The sequence below is a fragment of the Hippocampus comes genome, unplaced genomic scaffold (genome assembly GCF_001891065.2).
Source record: "Hippocampus comes isolate QL1 unplaced genomic scaffold, H_comes_QL1_v1.1 scaffold156, whole genome shotgun sequence".
Classification (NCBI taxonomy): domain Eukaryota; kingdom Metazoa; phylum Chordata; class Actinopteri; order Syngnathiformes; family Syngnathidae; genus Hippocampus; species Hippocampus comes.
In genome coordinates this window covers 3,605,998-3,629,167 of record NW_017805744.1, presented here as the reverse complement: position 1 = coordinate 3,629,167, position 23,170 = coordinate 3,605,998, and the positions used below count along the sequence as shown (strand labels likewise).

At 40.6% G+C, this 23,170-nt stretch overlaps 3 protein-coding genes and 1 long non-coding RNA gene across 4 annotated transcripts in view; 1 reads left to right on the top strand and 3 right to left on the bottom strand.

The window, feature by feature from the left end:
• The window catches only part of rnf212 (ring finger protein 212), a 9,773-nt gene extending 2,973 nt beyond the window's left edge, over nucleotides 1–6,800 (bottom strand). The window contains exons 1-9 of the mRNA XM_019884096.1: nucleotides 6,512–6,800; nucleotides 6,221–6,343; nucleotides 4,769–4,830; nucleotides 4,607–4,681; nucleotides 4,242–4,298; nucleotides 4,102–4,160; nucleotides 3,985–4,038; nucleotides 1,883–1,944; nucleotides 1,354–1,414 (exon numbers count right to left, since the gene is read on the bottom strand). Coding sequence (XP_019739655.1) covers nucleotides 1,354–1,414; nucleotides 1,883–1,944; nucleotides 3,985–4,038; nucleotides 4,102–4,160; nucleotides 4,242–4,298; nucleotides 4,607–4,681; nucleotides 4,769–4,830; nucleotides 6,221–6,329 — 539 coding nt within the window. The 5' untranslated portion in view covers nucleotides 6,330–6,343; nucleotides 6,512–6,800. The remainder of the gene's footprint in view (nucleotides 1–1,353; nucleotides 1,415–1,882; nucleotides 1,945–3,984; nucleotides 4,039–4,101; nucleotides 4,161–4,241; nucleotides 4,299–4,606; nucleotides 4,682–4,768; nucleotides 4,831–6,220; nucleotides 6,344–6,511) is intronic.
• Nucleotides 6,415–10,459, top strand: LOC109524331 (uncharacterized). Its single transcript, XR_002169939.1, has 5 exons — nucleotides 6,415–6,481; nucleotides 7,180–7,272; nucleotides 7,583–7,692; nucleotides 8,974–9,065; nucleotides 10,260–10,459. It is a non-coding gene; the product is annotated as an uncharacterized LOC109524331 (long non-coding RNA).
• On the bottom strand, nucleotides 7,424–10,507 carry LOC109524317 (transmembrane emp24 domain-containing protein 11). The gene is made up of 5 exons (XM_019884102.1): nucleotides 10,267–10,507; nucleotides 10,041–10,132; nucleotides 8,981–9,106; nucleotides 8,754–8,900; nucleotides 7,424–7,739 (listed from the first exon to the last, which is right to left on the bottom strand). The coding sequence occupies exons 1-5, from the start codon at nucleotides 10,481–10,483 to the stop codon at nucleotides 7,590–7,592; spliced, it is 732 nt and encodes a 243-aa protein (XP_019739661.1). The 5' UTR covers nucleotides 10,484–10,507; the 3' UTR covers nucleotides 7,424–7,589.
• Nucleotides 10,508–15,301: 4,794 nt separating this feature from the next.
• On the bottom strand, nucleotides 15,302–22,967 carry spon2b (spondin 2b, extracellular matrix protein). Its single transcript, XM_019884085.1, has 6 exons — nucleotides 22,157–22,967; nucleotides 20,633–20,901; nucleotides 19,238–19,461; nucleotides 18,500–18,691; nucleotides 17,699–17,885; nucleotides 15,302–15,913 (listed from the first exon to the last, which is right to left on the bottom strand). The coding sequence occupies exons 2-6, from the start codon at nucleotides 20,874–20,876 to the stop codon at nucleotides 15,732–15,734; spliced, it is 1,029 nt and encodes a 342-aa protein (XP_019739644.1). The 5' UTR covers nucleotides 20,877–20,901; nucleotides 22,157–22,967; the 3' UTR covers nucleotides 15,302–15,731.
• Nucleotides 22,968–23,170: the final 203 nt, after the last annotated feature.

Sequence of the window (23,170 nt, the reverse complement as noted above, 5' to 3'; positions counted from 1 at the left end):
CAAATAGAACGCCCACCCACACACACACACACACACACACACACACACACACACACACACACACACACACGCACACACACACACAGCCCACCACCACCATGCATTTAATGTGCTCCCCTTAAGGCTGGGCTCTGGTGACCAGGTTGGGGGAATTGGGGTGCGGATTGGGACAAAAACTCTTTAAAAGGACGGACGAGGATTACTATATGAATAAGAACGGAGGGACGATGACAGAAGTGTGTACCCAGGTTGCAGACAGGTGAAAATCAGGTAAAGTGCCCATCTCTGACAAACACCGATGTACTACAGTTTGTGCGGGGGTGATTTTTGACTGAAATAGAATTCCTAAAACTAGTTTATTTTATTACTATCTCTTTTCATGTTTCTATTTTACAATGCAGTGCAATTTTTCTTTGTTAAAAATGCAACAACAAATTGTGTCAGGTTTTAGGGCGGCTAGAACTGATTAAGGGCACTTCTATTCCTTTCAATAGGGAAACTTGATTTGGGAAATGTGCAATTTAAATTACAAGCATTTTTATGGAACAAATTAAACTCTTAAACCAAGGCAAAACTTAATTAAAATTTTTACAAGGATGAATGTGCTTGTGAATATTTTTCAGGCACAAAAAGGCAATTAGAGGGCTTTCGGCCAAAAGAACTACTAACTACTTCATCTGATAGTAAAAAACAATTATACTGTATTGAGGAAATTTTGGGGTTTAAACTTAAGGACATTGCAAAGCTGAAACCAGGACAAACAGTAAATAAATAAACTATGGTGTTGGCCTCAGAGCGAGGCCTGCAGTAAAAAGTGCTGACTGACATAATATCTGCCAATGAGTCACGGGAGAAATTTTTGCTCGGGCGCGAGAATCTAAAAGTCACGTAGGATAAAATAACATTTGCACTGTTAAAACCCAGGCATCCAATGGAGGTCTGAGTCGATGAGGTCCGAGAAACCCAATAGGGATTGGTGACTGAAGCCAAGCAAAGCTGGGCTTGTTTCTATATATATATCTATCTATCTATCTATCTATCTATCTATCTATCTATCTATATATATATATATATATATATAAGCACACACACACATATATGTGTGTGCGTGTGTGTGTGTGTGTGTGTGTGTGTGTGTGTGTGTGTGTGTGTATTGATAGGCAGGGCAGAGCAAAGATCTACAGTGGCTAAAGCTAACCTAAGATGCCAGGTAAAGCGAGGATTTTCTGTGTGCATGTTTTGTGTGTGTGTGTGTGTGTGTGTGTGTGTGTGTGTGTGTGTGTGTGTGTGTGTGTGTGTGTGTGTGTGTGTGAGAGCGCGCACGCTGTCAAAAACTGGGTTCATGGCACTCACATGTTGCTGGCTGAGGAATGTCTGGAGAGTGGCATGGGAGAGCTGAAGGGGAACTGCAGGACTAAAGCAAAGAAGGAATAGTGAGACACACACACACACACACACACACAAAAGGAAAAATGCCTCCTGGCAACTTAAAAGACATTTGTATTATTTGGATAATTACAACAATTATCATTAAGACCTGCCATCTTTGTGACTAAAACTCCATGTGGGTGGTCACTGTAATGTAATCTTTGCCTGGTTGCTTCTGGGAGTTTTGGACATGACTGTGATTTAGTGGTGAGCACGTTTGCCTCACAGTAAGGAAGTCGGAGTTCGAATCTTCCCGGGAACTCTGTACATTGCCACAGCTGTGAATGTGAGTGTGAATGGCTTTTTGTCGAGACATGGGTTGCAATTCACTGGCGACCAATCCAGAGTATACTGCGATATGCAGGATCATAAACATCTGGAGGTAGGCTGACCATGCGGTTCCAGCTATTTTAGCCAACAATTTTTTGTTGTTGGCAAACAACAGTTTGTCTACCTTGTTTTCCATGCAAGCTTTGGGAGCTGTGGCTCATCTGGGACATCGATGATGACTTTAAACTGGAGGGATTGCACAGAATAAACAAACGTATTAGTTTAAATACTTGTTCTTCAAGAAAAAAAACAAAAACAATTGCTCTCAGGTCAAACAATTAACATCAGTAGTGGGGTCACAAAGTCCCCTGTGACATTAGGCTTGGATGCCAGCTTCCACAATAAAAGCCATGAAACAAATTGTACCACTCAGTTCTTGATTTTGTTTTCTGATTGCAAAGAAACAGAAGTCGACAGGATGATCCTCATGGCGTTCCAGAGGGAGACAAAGCGGGAAGATGCTTGTCGAGATTGCGATGGTGGCGCACAAAGACCACACTGTGAGGCGCTTGCCATATGTGCAAGGTCACTGGATGCGGTGGCGCAAGACAAAACCGTTCCATAAAAGCACTTATTCATTCAACATGATGCTATTCATCAAAACTGGGTGACGACATTCGTAAAAACAATCGTGGGGGATTTCATTCAACTTTTCTCGAAATACCTTCTTTAACCTGCATGTTGTGTTGCAGGTCAAATTGACTTGAAGTCAACTATGAATACTGATGAATATACTACACTAACAATGGAGATAAACAATATTTATGGGTATTTTGTTCTCGTTCCTGACCCTTTTGAATATCCCAAGGAAAAAAAAAAACGGGTCAATTTGACCTCGGTACATTACAGCGGTGCCTGGCAATTGAATGTAATAGGAGGTTTAAACAATGCCAAAAATGATCAAACAGGCTTTCAACCAAGTTATTTCAATGTAAAAAGAAGTCGTGTTGCAATGCAGGTCAAATTGACCCTATGCATATGTTTGTTTTTTATTTTAATACACATAGTGGCCCAAGAAGTGTAATCAACTACAAATATTGACATAAACAGGGAGTAATTGAGTCATAAATAATGGTGGGATATTTTGTTGGTCAGGCAGCACGGAGGTCAACTGGTTAGCACGTCCGCCTCAGTCCAGAGGTTATTCAATTAAATTCAATTCAACTTGATTTGTACAGCACCTTATCATAAGCACTGTTAAAAAATTAGACTTATGACTGAGCACAGGAAACCAAAGTGAGGACACACCATCTCTAGGTGGCCGGGGGCATCCACACCAGGAGCCAAGCCCAGCCTCCAGTCGCAGGGACTCCACCACAGGGTGACCTAAAATCCTCTGGGTTCGGCCTTCCTGTGTGGAGTTTGCATGTTCTCCGCCGTGCCTGCGTAGGTTTTCTACAGGTACTTCAGTTTCCTCCCACATTCCAAAACATGTATGGTAGGTTGATTGAACGCTCTCATTTGTCCCGAGGTGTGATTGTGAGTACGAATGGTTGTTTGTCTACGTGTGCCCTGCGATTGGCCGCAACCAGTTCAGGGTGTACTTACCAAAGACTCCTGGGATAGGCTCCAGCACACCCACAACCCTCATGAGGATAAAAGCAGTTCAAAGAATGGATGGATGGATGGATGAATTATGTTAGTGAGATATCTTTTGGATGATGTAACATTTGGTCAAATTAACTCTGGGACATTATTACCACTTTCTGAGAAACACATTTCATAGAATTTAAAAAGAACAAACAGATAAACAAAACAACAACAAAAAAACTCTTTTTATACTTTTGCTATGTTTGTTTCTTTGGTTACACCAAGAAAATATTTCATGGGTCAATGTGACCCATGAATGTAACCCGGCTGTTTCATTCATTTCTCGGGAAAAACAAAAAGACTCGTGCTTCAGAGTGACCAATGTCTTTAAGATTCCATTTCCGTTTTGTAACACACAAATTTAAAGCTATCAATATAAAAAGAAGAAAAGACAAGAGGAGTCTGTCCTATTTTGTGTAATATTCTTTTTGGCAACATACGTGCTTAACAATAAATGTGGAAACAGTGAACCCAAGTGGTAGAGGAGAGAACACCCTGCCGATCGACAATAACTGAAAAAAAGTTGAAAATGATTTTGGGCTTTTTTTTGATAACTAGACTAAAATGGAGTCCAAGTGGAAATGTTGAAATATTGCACTTCCTCCATAATTATCAGGATAAAGATGCCACAAATACCTTTGAAGTGAATATTCCAGTTTAGCGATGTAAGCGCTCTGTTCATTCAGCTTCCTGTGACAGAGAGAAAAAGAAAAATCCACCCCCCTTGTGATAGCATCAGTAGATTTGACTCACTTGGCCATCTGCTGCATTTCCTGCTTCATCTTGAGCCAGCCCTCCTCCACTTTCTCATTCTGTTTTGTTCAAAAATTAAAACAAAATGGGGATAAAGGCCTGTAAAGTGGTTTCAGGGTGGGCAAGAGAAAATGTCTCACTCTTTTCTGGTAGTATGCCAGCAATCTTTGACTATGTTTGGCCTGGAACATTACAACCTGAAGAGAATAAGCAGAGACAATTAGCATAACAACACACATACCATAACATTGGGGTCACCTAATTGACTGCGCAGGGGTGCTTAATTTCTGCACAGTACAGAATAGTGTTATGATGGCGACATTTTGTATTTACATTATTTCCATGGGCAAAACCCTATTTAGAGATTGCAATGTGTCACAGAAGACCATGGTTGTTTGTTGACATTAGAGGTTCCAATGTACATTTAAATGTGAAATATGAATACAGTCTGAACTCACAAATAAATAATACAAAATAGATGCAAAGCAAAAATGAATGAACAAACTTTTCTGATCTCTGACAAATGTGTTTTTGCCACGATGTTGATGTTGGAGAACAGCACCTTCACTTCTGGGCGACTCTGGACAAAAAATATATATATATCAAAAATGTTACATTTGCGGGTGTCAATTTGCAGTCAAATGTTACACTTAGATTATGTACTCACTTGGTCAGTGAGAGGCAACACTTTACATTTGTCATTGCAGATCAAACACTTGCCTTGTTTACCTGAAGGAGATGTCAAAAAAAACTATGAAAATGACATGAGAAACAAATTGTGGCCAAAATTGGGATAATATGTTGCAATGAATCAGGCAAGTCAAGGCAAGGAAAGGGAGCTTTATTTATAGAGTGCAATTCATACACAAGGTAACTCAATGTGCTTCAGATACTGTCTACAAAAGTACAAGAGTTAAAGGCATTTAAAAGCAAAGTAAAGATATTTTTAAATATCTTACTAAAATAACATACAGTGCAAGAATAAGATTTTTTTAAAAATCTTTGAATGACCTTCAACATAGCTATGATGGGGGGAGGGTTTTTCATCTGGATTTAAAACCATTTCTACTCGGTGCTGACTTCACTTCTTTTGCCATCTTATTCCATCTTTATTGTTAAGAAAATGTTTGACTTTAATTTAAATGCTGTCATTTGGGGACATTGCTGAATACAGCTGTGTGTCATCTGCATACCATGATAGCCCACATTGGTATTCTGAAGTATATGACCCAAGGTTCGCATATACAGACAGAACAAAATGTTTTGCTAGGACTGATCCATGAAGGACCCTACACATCATGGCCATTTGATCAGATTCAGAACTTTCTTTGGCCACAAAACAACTCATTTCCTCCAAGTAGGCCCTGACCTGACTGTTAAAGTCCTACCCTAGTTTCCAAAAGTATATTATGATCTACTGTATCATGCAGCACTGGGGTCCAATAAGCCTCGGACTGACACCATCCCAAAAGGTAGTTGGTGTTCGAGCTTATATCATTTAGTACGTTCATAAGAGCTGATTCTGTTGTGTGATGAGGTCAGAAACCTGATGGAATGTAGGTGCAACATGGGTACAAAATGCTAGTTTGTGGCCACGAAATACAAAATCGTGGGCACAGTTTGTGCCTTTGATACCGTGTGCATGAAATACAACTCTAAAGATTAATGTCAGTCTCATGAACAACATGAATTAGCAAATGAAGCTCACTTCAGCTTGGATTTATAAACAGCCCTCGTCTTGCTCGATTTGCTGACCAAACTGCCTTGGATAGATTCATGATACATTTGCCATTTGTTCGCAGATACAGCGTTCTGTGCACAATTTATATCAACTGGACATGTCTCGGGCTCTGTACATGTGAGCTGCATCAAAAAACACTGATGCTCACTTTTAATACACGCTGTCATTGAGGTATTCATGAAACGAGATGGTAAAGATTCCTGTTTATTGATTACTTTTAGAGTTGAAAATCCAGCTTTTTGTAATATAAGAACACGTTCAACAGATGTCTCTGTTTCCCTAAACGTTGACCGTCAAAAACACAGATTGAGGGGCTAAACATGCCCTCCTCCCAACCCAAACGTTCTCAAACACTTCACAGAAGGGTTTGTTATATACCTTTGTGGTAGCAAACACTGCACACGACGTGGCCGCACGTGGTGAGGGCCATTCTGCGCTCAGATGAGGGCGGCAGAAAGCAGGCGTTGCAGCAGACCCAGTCCGACATGTTCGGAGGGTTTCCTGATGTCGAGACGACAGAAAGTTAGCACGCTTGTTGACGGCTAACGTCACCCGCCGACGGGATTTAGCCAGTTAACGTCTCTGGACGCAGTTTAAGATAATATAAAGTTGAATCTTCTCCTTCAACTTTTTAAACGAGTAAGGCATTATCAATAAATTTAGATTTACCCGATAACTAGTGTCAGCGCCTGTGGTGGTTATCCCGGTGTTTTTTAAAATTCTTTTAACTAAATCTTAGCTAGGGTTAAATTGGGTCTCCACCGAAAATAAGACATCCCGAGGGTCGCATTCTCGTTATTTTAACCCTCACACGAATCAAGTGTGCTATAAACTATTTATTAAATCAATATTTGATACTGGATTGCGACTTCGGGCGGCCCTCCGCAACGCAGTCAAACGGTTAGCTGTTAGCAGCTGTCCGTTAACTGCATACATTCGGTGTCCATCTACTTTGGCATTTTTTTTTTTGGTTATTATTCTTTGAGCCCAACACAAGTAGAGCCAGCCATTTATCAAAATTAACTTTAAAGCCCATCCCCCAGATTGTTGGTCGTGGGCAGTTTATACACTTGTCTTTTTTTATTTTTAATCATAATGTACACAATTTGACTTCAATTATGGTGCATCTGTAAAATTATTTTTGATGTTAGTACAGTATACATGCAGATTTTGTCTTAATGTGTACCTGTCAACCCATCAAATGTGAAATTACACAAGTAAATCTTCAGATATCTGCCTAATACTGTAATGAATTTCTGTCTGTGAGCCAGTGTTTTGAAATTACTATATTATTGACTTCACAGCAGGGCTAATTTACATAACTGCCCAACACCGAGTTTCTTAGGGAGTGATTTGGAAACCTTGGCCAGGATGGGAAAACTTCCAGAGCAAAAGAACCACTTCTACATTTATATGGCAAGAGTCAAAAGGTAAGCAGAGCTGCAGTTTTACCACAGATAGGCACAAGCAAACAGTCTTAATTGCACTAGCTTTTGAAAATAATGTTATAACAATGTTAAATAAAGTTGTTGATGTGAGTATGGAGGTGTTTTTGTTTGGTGATGTCACAGGCTACACCACTACACTGATTGACATGTTTATTTTGGTGGTTTGGTGATGAAATGCTGACTCACAAGTGATAATACAGCTGTCGATGAGAGTTCTAAATCCAAAACAAATCATCATGGCCTTAATGTACTAGAACTAAATGACAACAAGTGATATTCCCATGATTGGCAGGTGGTGATCAGACGAGCTTCTTGGCGATAAAGAAATCTTTGAGCCGCTTCATCTGCCAGAAACCGACCGAAAGCAGGAGGAAGGTCTGCACCATGGCCCACCACAGCACGGTACTGTGTGTGTCCTCACTGATCTGCCGGAAGGCCTCCTCCTTTTCCTGTTGGCAACAACAACATCTTACATTATCAACTACTTTGTAATGTTAAATAGAAGATTGGGACATATGTATTTATTTATTTCTACAGTTAAAATGTTTCCCAACTTGTCTGCACTGCCGGCAGAACAACATGGCTATGAGCAGAGAGGAATTACTTTACAAAAGCAGTGTTGCCAACTACCAATTTGGTCAATATATTTTGTGTCTTTTCCAATCATTGTAAGTGACATTTTTATTGTTTTTAAGTGATTTGCGACTTTCATTCCTGCTAAGAAGTAAAAGAGCAAAATACATATGACAATGTTTTAAAAATAACAAAGAAAGGAGACTGGTCAAGCGCAATCCCAGGCAGTGGCACTGAACATTGGTCAAGATCACGACATCACGGCGATTTATAATGTTCAGTTTTTGAACAAGTCGCTGATGGTGTAGTGGTGCACTCGCCGGACTCGTGTGTGGGCAGCATGGGCTCGGTTCCCACTCAGCGAAGGTGTGGCTGTGGGTGTGAATGGTCGTTTATCTCTACATGTGCCCTGTGACTGACTGACGACCAGCTCAGGGTATAGTCTGCCTTCTGCCCGAAGTCAGCTAGGATAGGTTCCCAAGACCCTTTTCAGGATAAGCGGTGTTGATAATCGATGGATTGAATGGTACATTTAAAATGTTCATCTATTCAGGTTGTCTGTTTGTGCAAACAAAAAAACAAAAAAATTTAACTTGTAAAGACAAAAATATGCTTGTTTTTGTTGTGGAAATTTAAGGGAGGAAAGAACGCTGGGTAAAAAAAAAAAACAGTTTCAAAGCTTGTCTGGTATCAGGAAAAATAAAGCAAATCCCATCAGGGGGATAAAACAACAAAAGGCAAAACTTGTTTTGAATCATATTGTCTTTTTACCTTTATTACAGTATAAGCAAGAGGGGGATGAAATTCATGACCGTAAAATAGTAAAATAAGTGTTTTTGTTTTTTGAAAAATCTGAAATTTTATTTTAAGGCCATATCGCCCAGTCCTACCCGCTGGTAATCCTGCTGCTTGGTAATATACACCATCTGATCAATGAGATGTTGCAGGCCGTATTCCAGGATCTTCAGGTTGTCCTTGGTTCCATCGGCTTTCGGATTCATCACATGCTCACCTATCTGAACATCCAAATGTAACTTCTGCCAAACAGAAGAAGAATCTTGATTGTTTAAAAGTAAATAAATACAAACGAAGCCTTATGTGTGTTTGCAGGTTTTACCAGACGTTCTCCAGCAAAGACGGAGAAACTGGTGGAGTTGGTTTGGAAGCAGAGGAAGTGCTGACCAGACGCGTGCGCCGTGAAGGTGAATTTTGCAAAGATGCCGTAGCGCTTGCTCATCAAAACCTAATGTTATGAGGAGTGAAAGCAGAAATACTGACACATTTGAATTGTTCTATAATACTTTAATGAGTGTTGTCATGATACCAAAAGTTTGACTTAGATACCTGTACAATGCCTGTATTTATAATACCTTGATACAGACACTGAAAGGATACGATGAGAAAAATTTAAAAACAAGACCTTGCTGATAATCTCTGACAGATGAAGAACTTCAATACATTTGTATTTGTATTCATTGAGAAAATTAGAAGCATACTCATTGAATACTTCTGATAAAAATTGGAAACATTTTTAAACACTTGAGGACAATTTAACATAAAACTCTTGATATTTTTTAACAGCACTGAACATTTTATATATATCCAATACTGTACGTAAGTCTTGGGCCAGCAAATAATTGGTTTTAGCACCGTTATCATGATCATATATAACAACAAGGATCGAAACAACTTTTTTTCTTGAGGAGGAATATTGTTAACAACTTCATTTCAGGAGCAATTGACTAAATTTGAGGAGCAATTTTTGCCGCTTAATCCCGGGCACCTGAAGCAAGGGTTTTATTAAACAATAAAAATATGACAATATGACGGGGAGGTCGAATGTTGGGCTGCAGCTTTCAAATATTTTAGTACTTGAGTGTCATACAGAAAATTCTACTCAATTTGGATGAACTATATTTTTACTTAATACATTTCATTTAATATTTACAGTATTTCCATTATCAGCCGCACATAATATTATGTAACGTTTTTGTTTTGTGGTTTGGCAATTACTTTTTCACATATATTTACTTGTGTTGTCTTGATGAGAAATTGAAATTGCTGTGATGATCTGAAACATTTATGCTAGATTAAAAAAAAATCTGAAATCAGGCATGGGGCTAATACTTTTTTTTCATGTCACTGCTTATTTATTGCAAGAACTTCCTCTACCGTACCTCATGGTTGGGGTCCCGGACCGTCACAGTCACGCCAAGGTGAGGTGAGTGCGTGGATGACTTCAAGTCCCAGGGCTGCAACAGGAAATGTCCTGAGCGGGAAAGCAATACGCTCATTTAGTCTCGTGCCATAAGTCATCGCATTTTACAAGACACATTCATTCGTTTTTCTGAGGTCCTCTGTCCATTGTTTTTGGGTCATTCATATCCTCTCTCCAGAACTCACCCGTCACCAGCATGCCCTCGGGAATCTCCTCGATGATGCATCGCTCCTCCTGCTCGCCCAGATCGATATACATGGCGGCCGCCAGCGTCAGGTAAGCCTCCAGGAAAAAGCCGGCCCATTGCAGCCTCATGCTGAGGCCTATGAATCTAATTTGGTTGGGTGGATCCAACAGAACAGGTCTGCAAATGCCAAATGGGTTTTCCAAAGTCCACAGCATGCATATGCTGGAGGCTGCCGAGTGTGAGAAAGTCGCAGGTGCTGCTTTGTGTGAAAAGATATTGGTTAAGTGGTGTGACTGGTAAACTTGGCAGCCAATTGCAGCTTACCAAAGTTTCGTCATGATCCTGTTCTCTCCAGACAGGAAGAAAATATCAAAATTTTCATTTGTAAAATCAATGATTAAACTCTCTCTATTTAATGTTGGATTTACATTGTAGGTGTAAGTGCCTAAATCCCAAGTAATGTCAATAGTCAATTTTTATGTATGGTACATGTATATATTTTTTTGCTATTTCCATGTACATTTCATGTACATTGGGCCAAAAAACTCCAATGTTCATAGTTTCATTAATATATTTTGTTCACAAATCTATCTTATTAGTCAGTCAACACGTATGGGTGAGGTTTTTACAAGTTATTTGAGTTTTTGGTATTTGAATAAGTACAGTGTTTTGAAATCAATATATACAGTATTCATGTTTGTTAGTCATGATTTCAGGATCAGTTGAAGCGATTGTCATTATTATTTTTTTCCATAATCACCCAGCTCCGTGGTCAAGACATAATCAGCTTCATAAAAAGCTTGTAAGGTGCACAATTTACATGTGCTGCCCTTCAAACTCTGCGGATACAAATGATAAAATTACTCATTAAACCAACCTCCCACTCCCCGAACACCCACCCACCCCATCCATTCTTTCAATTTTGACAAATACATCTCAGATTTAGGGAATAGCATGAATATAAACCACACTATTCAGGTTACCTTACTGACATCAGCATACTTGCCTTACATGAGGTCATTTATAATGTTAACACCCACATGTCCGCAGAGAATAGATTCTCTTCTCAAAGAGAGCATCTGTTAAAGTTGTCATCGTCCCCTCGCACTCAAAAGTATCACATCTCCATGTCCTCCCACACCTTGGTGTGAATGCTGAATCAATATTCTTTTTGGCAGCCAGAGTTACAGTAAGTAGAGTAAATCTGTCATTTCCAAAATCTGAAACCATTGATCGTACAAGTGTCAAAATCGATTCAGTACAGTTGCGGTCACACACATGCTCTCATCATGGGAATGACTGTTGAATTAATCATAGGCTTTTAATTCAAGAATCAGAATAGCTTGTACATCTTTATAATTGTTTGAACTGATGATCTCAGCATCTACTGTTGGTTTACAAATGACTCAAAAAACTTTACCAATTTGAGTTTATATACAATTCTCCGTTTTGGATCATCACTGAGTTACTTGGCCTTTCCGTGCTGTTCTAGGTATGGGTCGATCCAATGAGCACGGTCAAAATTACCTATGTATGCTGGCAAAGCAGCCACAGTTGATAGAGATAACTTCAAGTGTACTGGCAATAGTCAGAGATGGGCATTCCGCCCCTGGGAAGGAACGGTCCGTCCATCCGTCTCGGACAGACGCCCATTTTTGGGACGGAGGACGAGAAGATTTTCTCAAAAGGAAGGACTAAGCAAGGACGGAAGTGGGTTTTCGTCCATCCCTTTAATCGTCCCTAACCGGGTTAAGTATGTGGTGTCGGGAGGCAAATAAACAAGGCCAGAGTGTAGCCAAAACACTGTATTTTCTTAACAGGCTATTAAATAGCACAACCTTTTTCATCGCAAAAGAAGTTTTAAAGTAACATTGACACCTAGTGTACAGTCAGAGAACATAACAAAGTACCTACGGACACCCATTTCACTAACGATCAATCCAGCCGGTTAAGAAAGTTGGCTGTGTTGTGTGCCTCTCGGTGCCCACCCACCAGGATGCTTATGCCATTTCGAGGCACAGATTTCTAAAAGTAAAGTTTTTAAATTATTTTATTTTATCATGTTAGCTATTATTGTGTTGTGAAATTCTAATGTTGAGTCGCTTTATCAATGAGACGTTAAAAACATAAAGAAACAGTGATGTCATTTTCGTTTGATTGATGGCCAGTCTTATCCGTAACAACCAATCACGGCGTTACTGAAATTAATGTTTGGTAGGCAAGCGTCTACACGATGAATATGTCAGTGTTTGCATGCGAGTCCTGCACATTGTGCCATTGTGTAATGTGGTAAGACATGTTGTGTGTTTTGTATTTTATGGATGACGCATTTCTGTCGTGAAGTGACATAAGCTTTGTAGTGAGCGCCTTTATGAAGAGGAAAACACTCTAAAATCCCTAATACTTGGGCGATCATTCTAAGCATTAAGTAATAGATTGCAGTTTTGGCACATGAGGCGACATTTTGATTCCCACATTACGGGTTTAGACTGTCATGTTGCATCACTGTAAGACAAGTGAGAAAGGACATCCAATATTACATCAGTGTCGGCAACTAAAGAGGCATTGGAACCATTTTATACAAGATCCCGTGAGAGCCATAAAGTCTTTGGAAATCTAAAATGAATATAAATATTCTTTTCCTTTTTCTTTTCAATTCTGTAACAGACAATTGTTGAACCGGATCAAAGCAATATGTCATCCCATGCGTCATATTGCAAGTGGCTTTAATATTAGCCATAAATTCGGGAAATATCGTAAAACTGAGCTAGGATAACATCAGACAATCATGCATTTCATGTGCTCCCTTTAAGACTGGTCTCTGGTGACCGGAGGGAGTTGTGGGGGGGGGGGGACTGGGACGGGACAGGGATGGAGGATGAGTATTGTATGAATAAGGATGGAGGGACAATGACGGAAGGGTACCCAGGTGACGGACAGAGGTCAGATGGGCAAAATAGGGTCAAGTGCCCATCTCCGGTAATAGTACTGTATGGCAAAAATTAGGGTTTGGTGTGGACCTTGGGTCTAAGATCACAGTTGGGTTTGTATTTGGCTAGAAGGCAATGATTCCCAGCCATTTTGTGAGACATCGTCAGGCGTGCTATGGGAAATAATGCAATTTTACATGCATGATCTTTATTAGGACTATTAAGTCACAGAAACATCCAAACTATGAAAAAAAAACATGATTTATAGTCTGAAAATACACAGTAGTAGCTACCCAACAGCCACAGATTCCGTACAGTGCAAATCACTTTGTGAGTACATTGAAACAGAGTCATCATTATTTTAATATATACTACTTTTTGTGCCATTTTCGTTTGGTGGTCTGTCATGAGAATTTTCAGAGGTAAAATATACACATTGGCACACAAAAAGTTATGAAAGCCTGCACTAATTTATGCTAACGTGTCATATCGCTAGTAAAGTCATAAACATTAAATATGTGTTTGAAAAACACGATGCCATAAATGTTCAACAAACAAATGAAAAACACTGTCACTACCCTTATTTTTGGGAGGGGAGGGCTTATTTTTGGGAGGGGAGGGCTTATTTTTGGGGGGGGAGGGCCCTCCCCTTATTCACGTTTGGATGGTGCAGTTTCAAATGAGTTTTCAAATTTGACGTACTGCCATAGCATATCTCTCGCCACCATATCCATGAGGTGTATTTGTTCAAAAGGTAAACGTGCCTGTGATGAGTAACTGAACACGATGGGATACGGATCCGTTTGACATTAGCGAATGACATTTCTAAGCAGAGTAAACGTTCAAGTTAAAGAGCTGGAAATCGTATCCGCTCTCCTCCAGCGTCTGCTCATTGTGTCTTTCACTCATTTCCCCATCTGTCATCAGTCAAAGCCAGCAGACGTGTGCTATTGCTATTCAATCTTTCTCTTCCAGTGAGTTGAGAGTCAAAGCGTATGCCCGTTTGTGTCTGTTTTACATATTGGAAATGGTATAATTCAGGAAATGAGACAGATTTCTCCGTCACAGTCGCAAGTGTGTCTGCTTTGAACATTAAATGGGATTATCTAATACTTTCTTAAATGTGCAGTAGCATAGAGTGTGATTTCAAGGCTCGCAGGGTTGATCATTTGTTTGAAGGTCGGTGAGTAGCTTTGCCTAGTTTATGGTTGCATACGTCAAAGGCTTATTCATGCTCCTAGTATGTATATTTTAAACTGCGATCAACGTGTGTGGTTGTTAAACACCTCAAAAGCACGTAGAGCTGATTCGAATCCCAACACTGCTGGTACTGGGACATTTTAATCCATCAAACCTTATTAATTCATATAGCAGTTTGGTTCGAACCTGCAAGATTCAGTTAGAAGGACAGAAATACGGACAGGCAAAGGCACGGAATACAAACTATCAAACAAATGCTTAGGTCTTAGGTCTATAACGAAATTTAAATTCTTAAATATTATATGAACCCGAGCAGCATGGTGGTTGACTGGTTCCTACATCGGCTTCACAGTGCAGATGCCATGTGTTAGATTCCGGCTCTGGCCTTCTTGTGTGAAGTTTGCATATTCTCCCCGTGCTTGCGTGGGATTTCTCTGAGTACTCCGGTTTCCTCCCATATTCCAAAAACATGCGTGGCAGGTTAATGGAACATTCTAAATTATGCGTAGGTGTGATTGTAAGTGTGAATGGTTGTTTGTCTGTGTGTGCCCTGCCATTGGCTGGCAACCAGTTCAGGGTGTCCCCTGCCTACTACCCGAAGATGGGCTGACTGGGATAGGCTCCAGCACACCCGTGTGGCTAGTGGGGATAAGTGGATTAGAAAATGGATGGATGGATGGAATGTTAGCCAATAGTGTTATAGACAACCATGACATCGACTGTTCTGTTAATTTCTTTTTTTCCCCCGATCGTCAAACATAAAGCATCAGTGAACCTTAACAAAGTGTAGTTTTAAATTTCAATCCTTAAATACTAACGTTGTTTTTTGTGTGTGAGGGGGTTATGTCAAAGAAAACACCACTGTATCAACACAATTTTATTGACAATACAGATATAATTTTTTTTTATATTTGTCATATTGTTTTGTACAAAAATATTTTCTGCATGAAACCAGCACCTAAATAGTGTTACAAAAACGAAGAAAAATGATTACGTTCATATTTGTATGTGAAAATAAATACATTCTTTTCTTCTTCTGTTTGATTAATCCTCAATCCACTTTTTGATCACCTGCACATTGAATCAATGTTTCATGGTGATGATATCAAAGTACACCTCTCATTTGATCTCAGATCCATCGTTAGGACTCATTTGAAGCTTATTTTCACACTGACTAAGGAGCAGGTCCAGTTCACGACTCAAGTAAATAAACCGCAGACTGTTTAATGTTGTATCTCCTACGACGTCTTTTTCGCCCTCGCCGCTTCTTCAGGTCCTTCTTTCCTGCCTCGTCCCTCCGCTTCTTCTTCTCCTGCCTAGTTTCCAGGCCTAGTCATAAGCAGTTGTCCAGCACGCACTTCCGCTCCTCCTCCAGCAGGGGGCAGGGTGCTCCGTTGTTGGCGTGGTGCACGAGGACATAGCGCGTGCGGTACTGCAGGCCCGCCGCATCTCCGCACTTGCCCTTACACAAGCCCCAGGGAGACCATGGCGACACCTCGCAGTCCAGCGGCGTTTCTGCATTGCACAATTTATTCTCATGTAATTTCAAGGCTATGGTACTTTAAAGATGAGACATTTAATTGTAACTTACTGCACTTTATATTCGGGTTAAAAATAATGTACATGGAGTGCTATCCACATTCCATGGATTTTGTTTTGTTTTTCCAGTGAGGCAAGTGGGGTCATGAAAAAACGAGCACCAAGCAACAACCCCCGGTGCTTCTTTCAGAACCAGACCAACATTTTTGTGTGCAAACCTGTACATTTAAGTGTGTATCTTTCAAGAATCAAATTGAAAAGCAAGGGAATGCCTCAGGCAGCCTATGAAGTCAGAGAAAGAGTACAAATTTGTTTCATCTGAAAGTAGAAAAACAGAAGGAGGGGCGAGGCACGGAGGCAGCACAGAAGGATGGATGGCCTGCTGGAAGATTGCCTCAAGGCTGATCCGGCTTCATATTGCAGGTCCATTAAGGACACAGGGAAGACATTAGTGGGCTAAAGAATGAAATACCGTCAGTCAATCTTGGCCTAAATTGGTACATCTGTGAATATATTACACAGAAACAAGTTCAAGAAGGTGATTGTGAATCGGTCATGAATGTAATCTTTTTTACTCTTTCGGAATATTGAGGAATAATTGAATGACAAAACTATGGATGAGACCTTGGGGACTGTTTGCAAGAACAGAAAAAAAAATAATAAATACTGTTTGGACCGTTTGTTGACATGACCACAGAGACTCTTATCAGGTCTCAGTGTTAAATCGATGATTCAGCAACCCAGCATTAGAGCAGCAATACTTACCAAAGATGTTTTCATTGACACCAGAAACTACTGGTCTGCTTTACATATGATGGTGTTGTCAGATTTATTGGGCGGGTCTTTGTCAACTGAGATTGCTCTGACAATATTTTTATGTTTAAAACCCAGTAATTTTCCTTGATTCTTCAACTCTTGAAAACGTCCCTGATTGTTGGGCCGAAAGATGAATCATTCCCATAGCCCTCCCATCCAACATCAACAGGACCGCCATGTGGTTGTCTTAACTTGTAAAAAGAGCTGTATTTTTCTAAGCTTCCTGCTTTGGCTCACTTAATCCGTGCAACAGGGATTCGCAAACAGCAACTATGTCTATGACTCAACGCAGACTGAATGGAGCTTCACCTCATTAATAGTGTTCTTGTGGAAATATAAGCGTCCGCCTCCCATTTGGGTGGCTGACCTATATTATCGCTGTCGTTTTTTTAAATCATCTCTCTTCCGCAAGATGCCAGATGTGCCTTTTTCCCTTCTTTCTGCTCCTCTTTGAAATTAAGTGCTGACCCTAATGCATGCAGAACATGTTAGTTTGTAGATGCGACATACACTTGTTGATACACTCTTTTGGTGGTTAGTCAATGTTTGGGTTGTTGGCAACTAGTAATATTATGACACATGCAGTTCTTACAGCATATGTAGTCAGTTTGTTGCATTAAAATTAAAATCACAAAGACTCATCACATGCTTTTTTTTCGTTTTTTTGCATATGAGCTGTTTAATGGCTTATTGATTATATCCGACATGGACTCACACTCAACAAATGTGTTTTATATCTGTACATTTGTTTAGAGCACACATATTATTTAATAAGTAATTTTATTCTTGAACCCTTTTGTGCACCCTGTAACCCGATAACATGATAAGCTGTCCACTATAGTAACCGCTGTCCCTGAAAGGGTTAATACCTCATTTGCGTGTAACAGTACTTGACCAAAAATACTAATCTACGCCCAGGCGTGACTAGTTACTCCTCTGACTTACTTATGAGGTTGTTCTCAATCTCATTCCCCGTCAGCAGCAGGTTGGACTCGGTGGGCTTCACTGGAAGGCTAATGATCTGATTGGTCTTCCTTATCTTGGTCAGCGTTACCTTGGCGATGGGTGGGAGGTGCTTGAGGCGGGGGTAGTAGAAGGAGTTAGCAGGGTGGCTGGGGAAGGATGAGGTTATCTACGAATGGAAAGAGGCAGGAAATTATTTTTGGATGAATAAAGATGTTCTTAATTGTAACAGACAGATTAAGACATTTGCTCAAGATAGAGAGCTGCGTTCATGTTCAACGGAGCGTCGCCCGTCTGTCTAGTCCGCGCAGTTGAAATTTGGTAGTAATTGGGCAAGATCTTTGAAGGACCCTTGAACAGTACAAAATGACCCCAAAATGTCAGTTTTAAACCAATATGATACACTTTCTTGTGGGTCTATTCATGATAGACATGCCTACCAAATCTCATGTTGCCAAATGAAACTGGCTCGGAAAAGTTTATCGTCAATCGTCAAAATGACTTTGGATGTGTCAACTCACAATGGGCATGCCTACTAAATGTCGTGTTTCCAAGTGATGCTAGTGCCAGGGCGCTGAATTTTCAATAACCTGACCACAATTTCACCAGGCTGAAAAAGCCTGCAATAATGTTTTGAGTAAGGGAAATCCCTCAAATGGCCTAAGAATAATAATGTCAGAGGGCCTTTGCACCAACTGCTAAAGACCTACAGTCCACCTGAAATGCCAGCACCATGAATGTCCATCTTACGTTCATGTGGTTGCCCATCGCTGAATGTCCTACCTGGGTGATTTTGTCTTGCGGCATAGTCTCGAAGTTGGGCGAGGAGAACGTGAAACCGCTGTCGGTCCCAGCGTCATAAGGGAAGAGCTCCAGAGATATGCTGTCTTTCCATTGGTCGCCATTACACAGGTCCATGCTATCTGCTCCCACGAACCAGTCGGGGCTCGGAACAAGTCGCACGATAAACGACAGCTGGAGAATTGACAAGAGATAGTCTCATCATGTTCTTCAAAGCTATTCATGCAATCCATTTGTAAGATAAGTCACTGACTACAACACCGAAGCCTTACGTTGGTTAAGACTGCATACATTGTAACCTCAAACATGGCCAGACACATCCCTCCAACTATATGACCACACTGCAAGTTCAACCCTCCTGCTCTTGCTTAGCTTTGCGTAACGTGTCAAGTCATAAACATTCCTGACAGATGCAGCAGCCAAAAACGGCAAAGCCACTGTTTTAAGGACCCTTTCCCTCATTCTGTTCGGTATTTTTTGTCTGAGAAGTAGTAAAGCTGTCCTCGTGGTAGGGCTCCTGATGTATGGCAGCTGCATTGAGGTCATACATGCTCCACTTGCCTCTGCCCCTCTTTACTTGGGCCTTCATTGAATGTAAAAAACCTTCAGAGAATGACAGGCTTGTCCAGGCCGCTGTTGTCTATCATACGCTGACCTCTGACAGGGTTTGATCAAAGCCCCGACCGCGTATTTGTCAAACCAGATATGTGAGCAACTCACATAGGAGTGTCTGGCAAAGACCTCAACCACAGTGTTGCTCTGGCCGGTGCCTCCTATGACCGCAGGAGCTGAGAAGATGCCATAAACGCTCTGAATCTGTTCCCCAGCCTGCTCCACTTCCTTCATGAGCGTCCAAGCTTCGCCTTTCTCCGTGAACTCCCTCACTCCGTTGCTGGCAAAGCCATTACGCTGCCACATGTGGTAGTCGGAACTGTGGGTCACACCTAAGGGCAGAAGGAGGAAAGACGGGGGGATCACCGTGGTGTATTTATTACAGAGGCATTGTAATTAGTCTCTTTATAGCTTTATAACTTTATATCCAATTTACTTCCATCCCTGTTAAGCTAATACTTTTCGGGGTATCGGGTTCAGGAATTCATATGGTTTTTCCATATCTCTCAGAGATCCGATGCTCATTACAACACTTAGGTATGATTTGATTTTTCTCATGTGGCTGTTTTCTTTTTTTCACTTGTTAATTTAGCTTGCCCTCACCTACTTTGTGAGTAATGACCAAGCAGCATTGAACTCATTTGGTTCTGTCACTCAACCAGTCCAAATATTTCATGAGGGTTTTACCATTCCACTTAATTACTGTCAGCTATGGGGTCTTAGGCGCACTGGCTGTCATGGTTGTCTATAGGGCTCATTGACCTCTCATCTAGTTACAAATAATGGACTTTATATGAGTATGCAGCATTTACACATAGAAGGAAGTAGATCTTCATTTTTTTTTTTTTTTTTATTGTAAGTCATCAAACTTCGACACCATGCCACACCCCACAGGCAAAGGCAAAAACGCAAAATCTTTTTGTATCGCGCGTTTGTCTGGTATACGTGCTTCTAATGTGGTAGCAATCACTCAAAATCTCTAGAAAGTTTGCTTTGGAGGATACCTGGAAATAGAAAAACCGAATAGCAGACTTGTTTTGTCTTTAGGCGTGGCTTCTCGAGATTTTCTTGTGGATCGACTCATGAGAGCAACACAGACCAAATTTCATGTTGCTCGGTAAAATTGGCTTCAGACTCATAATTTTGGGGGGATTCTATGAAGTGTTCCATGTTTTATGGTGAGTCAACAAACTGTGTCACCCAAATTACTTTTACTACATCACTTTTCCATCTCACCCTGAAAATGATGACTCTACAATGCCTGCTTCAAAACAAAATGGGAGACATCATGTGTCTTGATGGGCAAGGCTTCTTGAGACTTTTTGGTGAGTGTAGTCAGGACTGACGTAGCCACCAAATTATGTGTTGCTAAGCGAAACTGGCTTCAGTGACTGAATTTTTAAGCAGTCTTTCCAAAGGTAGTGTAAAGTCCTTACGTTGCTGTTGGTCTATAAGATTGCGCTATTGCAATGCACCGTAGTTCGTCATCATGAGTGAACTCACCAACAAGGTTGGACCATTGTGCAGGGGGGCGGTAGACGGGATACTGTTTTGGGAATGCCGCTTGTGTCCATTTGCCGGTAAAAGTCAAGCTGTACTGGGCTGGTTCCGAGGCGGTACACATGGGGACGTCTGTCGGCACGGGCATCGGATGGACGCCGTGGCTCAGCATCAGAGTCGTGACCACCACGAGGTGGAGGAGGGCATCGCTTGGGGAGGAGATCCTTGTCGAGGCATCCATGATCATGAGGCGGGAGAAGTTGGAAAGGAGACTAAGGAAAACAAAAAGATGAGTCTTAATGGAAATGGACAGTCCCAAAAATATGCCCATATTTCCCATTGATTTGGACAATTGATACATATAAGTTTTATCCTGCGTAAAATTCCTATTCTTGCTGCTGTTCATATAAAAAACACAAAAAAACATACTTATTGTACACACAGTTACTCGTAGTATGGATAATATTTCATTCGCAACTGCATATATATATACTGGGTTTTTTTTTGTCTGTTTTTTGTTTTGTTTTTTTTTTGCTACATACAACACTGCATGCTTACTTATCTTGCTGCTGTTCACGTTCTCATGTGGAGTATCTGTCTACTTGGAATTGCTGTTTCTTTCAGTCCCAGCTGATTGGGACAGTTGATCCACGTACTTTATATATATTTTTGCTCCATAAAATGCTCACTCTTGCTTTCTGATGTTCATAACCATGTCTGTATTTATATCTTTTGACTCAGGATTACTCTTGTTTGCAGTATTTCAGTCTCACCTGCTTATAAGTAGACTACCGGTACTTACTGCCACGTGTATTGTACTTTTACATATTTTTTTTCATCATACAACACAGCTGACTATTCTTGCCGCTGTTCACGTTCACATCTCTATACCTATTTAGTTCGTATTGATGCTGTTTATTTCATTCTCAATTACTTATATGTAGACTACTTATAGATACTGTACATAGATATATTTTGCTCCAAACAATGCTGCTGACTATTGTTACTGCTGGTCACATTCACTTCTGCGTTTTCAGTATCATATCTATTTACTAATGTAACGTTTGTTCCATTTTCAATTGCATATTTATAGACTGTTGATACACATATATATTTTTTTATATTGCACACAGCGCTGCTGACTGGTCTTACTGCTGTTCACATCCACTTCAGTCTGCGCATTATCTATAAATGCCCGATCAACACTACACAAACTGTGTATATATAGTAATCATAATTATGCATGTACAGTTGCCATATTCAATCCCATAAATTAATGCAGCAGGTGTTTTTTGTCCACACATTGTGATGTTTCTCAAAATACATTGATCAGTGAACAGACGTTTCAAGCACCTTCAACGACCTTTCACACAGATCACATAGTTACATGACAATAAGTCCTTGCCGAAATAATGCTAATATCCTGATTTAGTGGGCACAAATTCGACTGCTACTTGCAGTCATAAATACATACTGCCTGCATGCATTTGTAAGTGTATATGTACACAGTAGTTGCAAAATACTCACTGGATTTGCAGAGGGTTCCTGATGAATGAAGGGTTGAGTAAGCGAGAGAGGAGGGGGATGGAGAGGAGTGTTTGTGGCTGCCGGCAAAAGTGACTGCAAAGCTCCAAAGTCCAAGTTCCCCTTTTTATGGCTTTGCAGGAGCATCACCCCCTCCTTCCCGACAACCTCATCCCCTTACCCCTCCTTTTTCAAACCCCCTTTCTTCCACCCCTAAACTAACTGCATCCTCTCTTCTTGTCAACTGATCCTATTCCAGTTTAACAAAAGACATCTATGTTAACTACTATGTTCTCCCTGACCCAAGCAACACCACTCACGGGTGTGTTCACCTATGATGTGCACTGTGTACAAGCCAACGTTAGCCAAGACATTGATAGCATTCCTTATTCAAGTTTGAAAGTTGCCTAACACGAATTGTTACCACTTTTTTTGTGACATAATTTGCAATATATCATTCATTATAATAGAAGAGAGGTGGCACAGTGAGACTGACAACTTTGGCGGTGGTTTTCAAGGTCCAGCGAAGGTCTGTCCGCATAGAAAGTCATCATTTCATATGTTTACCATAGATTTGTCTCAAGTGCTGTCCAATTCCTACTTTTGAACTTTTGTTGCCAATAGGAGTCCAATAATCCAGCCAGTGCACCATTTTGGCAACCAGCGTGCTGACTTCCGGTCTGCCTGCTCACATGATGTCAATTTAGCATAAATGACAAATGACCTTTCTAAGTGTTCCAGTTGTCCAAATGTCAACAAAACAATCAAAGCATTTTTACTGTATGTTATTCAATGAGACATTAGCAGTTTTACAGTGCTGTGCAGGGCCTGGTGTGTACTTAGATTTGCATTTCGTTTTTGAGATGCTCAAAAGAAATGGTGTATTGTATTCATTCCATTTTATTTTGGAAAATAAAAAAGTATGTGTGTGTATCCAAACATGGTTTTTGTTACACTGGATTGTATTTACGCAAGCTTATCATTGCTCTTGAGAACCTACGCGGAGCCTTGACACAG

Coding starts and splice junctions, on each gene's coding strand:
- LOC109524317 (XM_019884102.1), bottom strand. CDS start 10,483: ATGCTGTGGACTTTGGAAAACCCATTTGGCATTTGCAGACCTGTTCTG. Junction 10,133..10,266: donor CGAGGGCATGCTGGTGACGG/GTGAGTTCTGGA, acceptor TTTCCCGCTCAG/GACATTTCCTGTTGCAGCCC. Junction 7,740..8,753: donor AGCAGCAGGATTACCAGCGG/GTAGGACTGGGC, acceptor TGTTGCCAACAG/GAAAAGGAGGAGGCCTTCCG.
- spon2b (XM_019884085.1), bottom strand. CDS start 20,876: ATGATCATGGATGCCTCGACAAGGATCTCCTCCCCAAGCGATGCCCTC. Junction 18,692..19,237: donor TCTTTGCCAGACACTCCTAT/GTGAGTTGCTCA, acceptor TCAATTCTCCAG/CTGTCGTTTATCGTGCGACT. Junction 15,914..17,698: donor GATTGAGAACAACCTCATAA/GTAAGTCAGAGG, acceptor TGTGCAATGCAG/AAACGCCGCTGGACTGCGAG.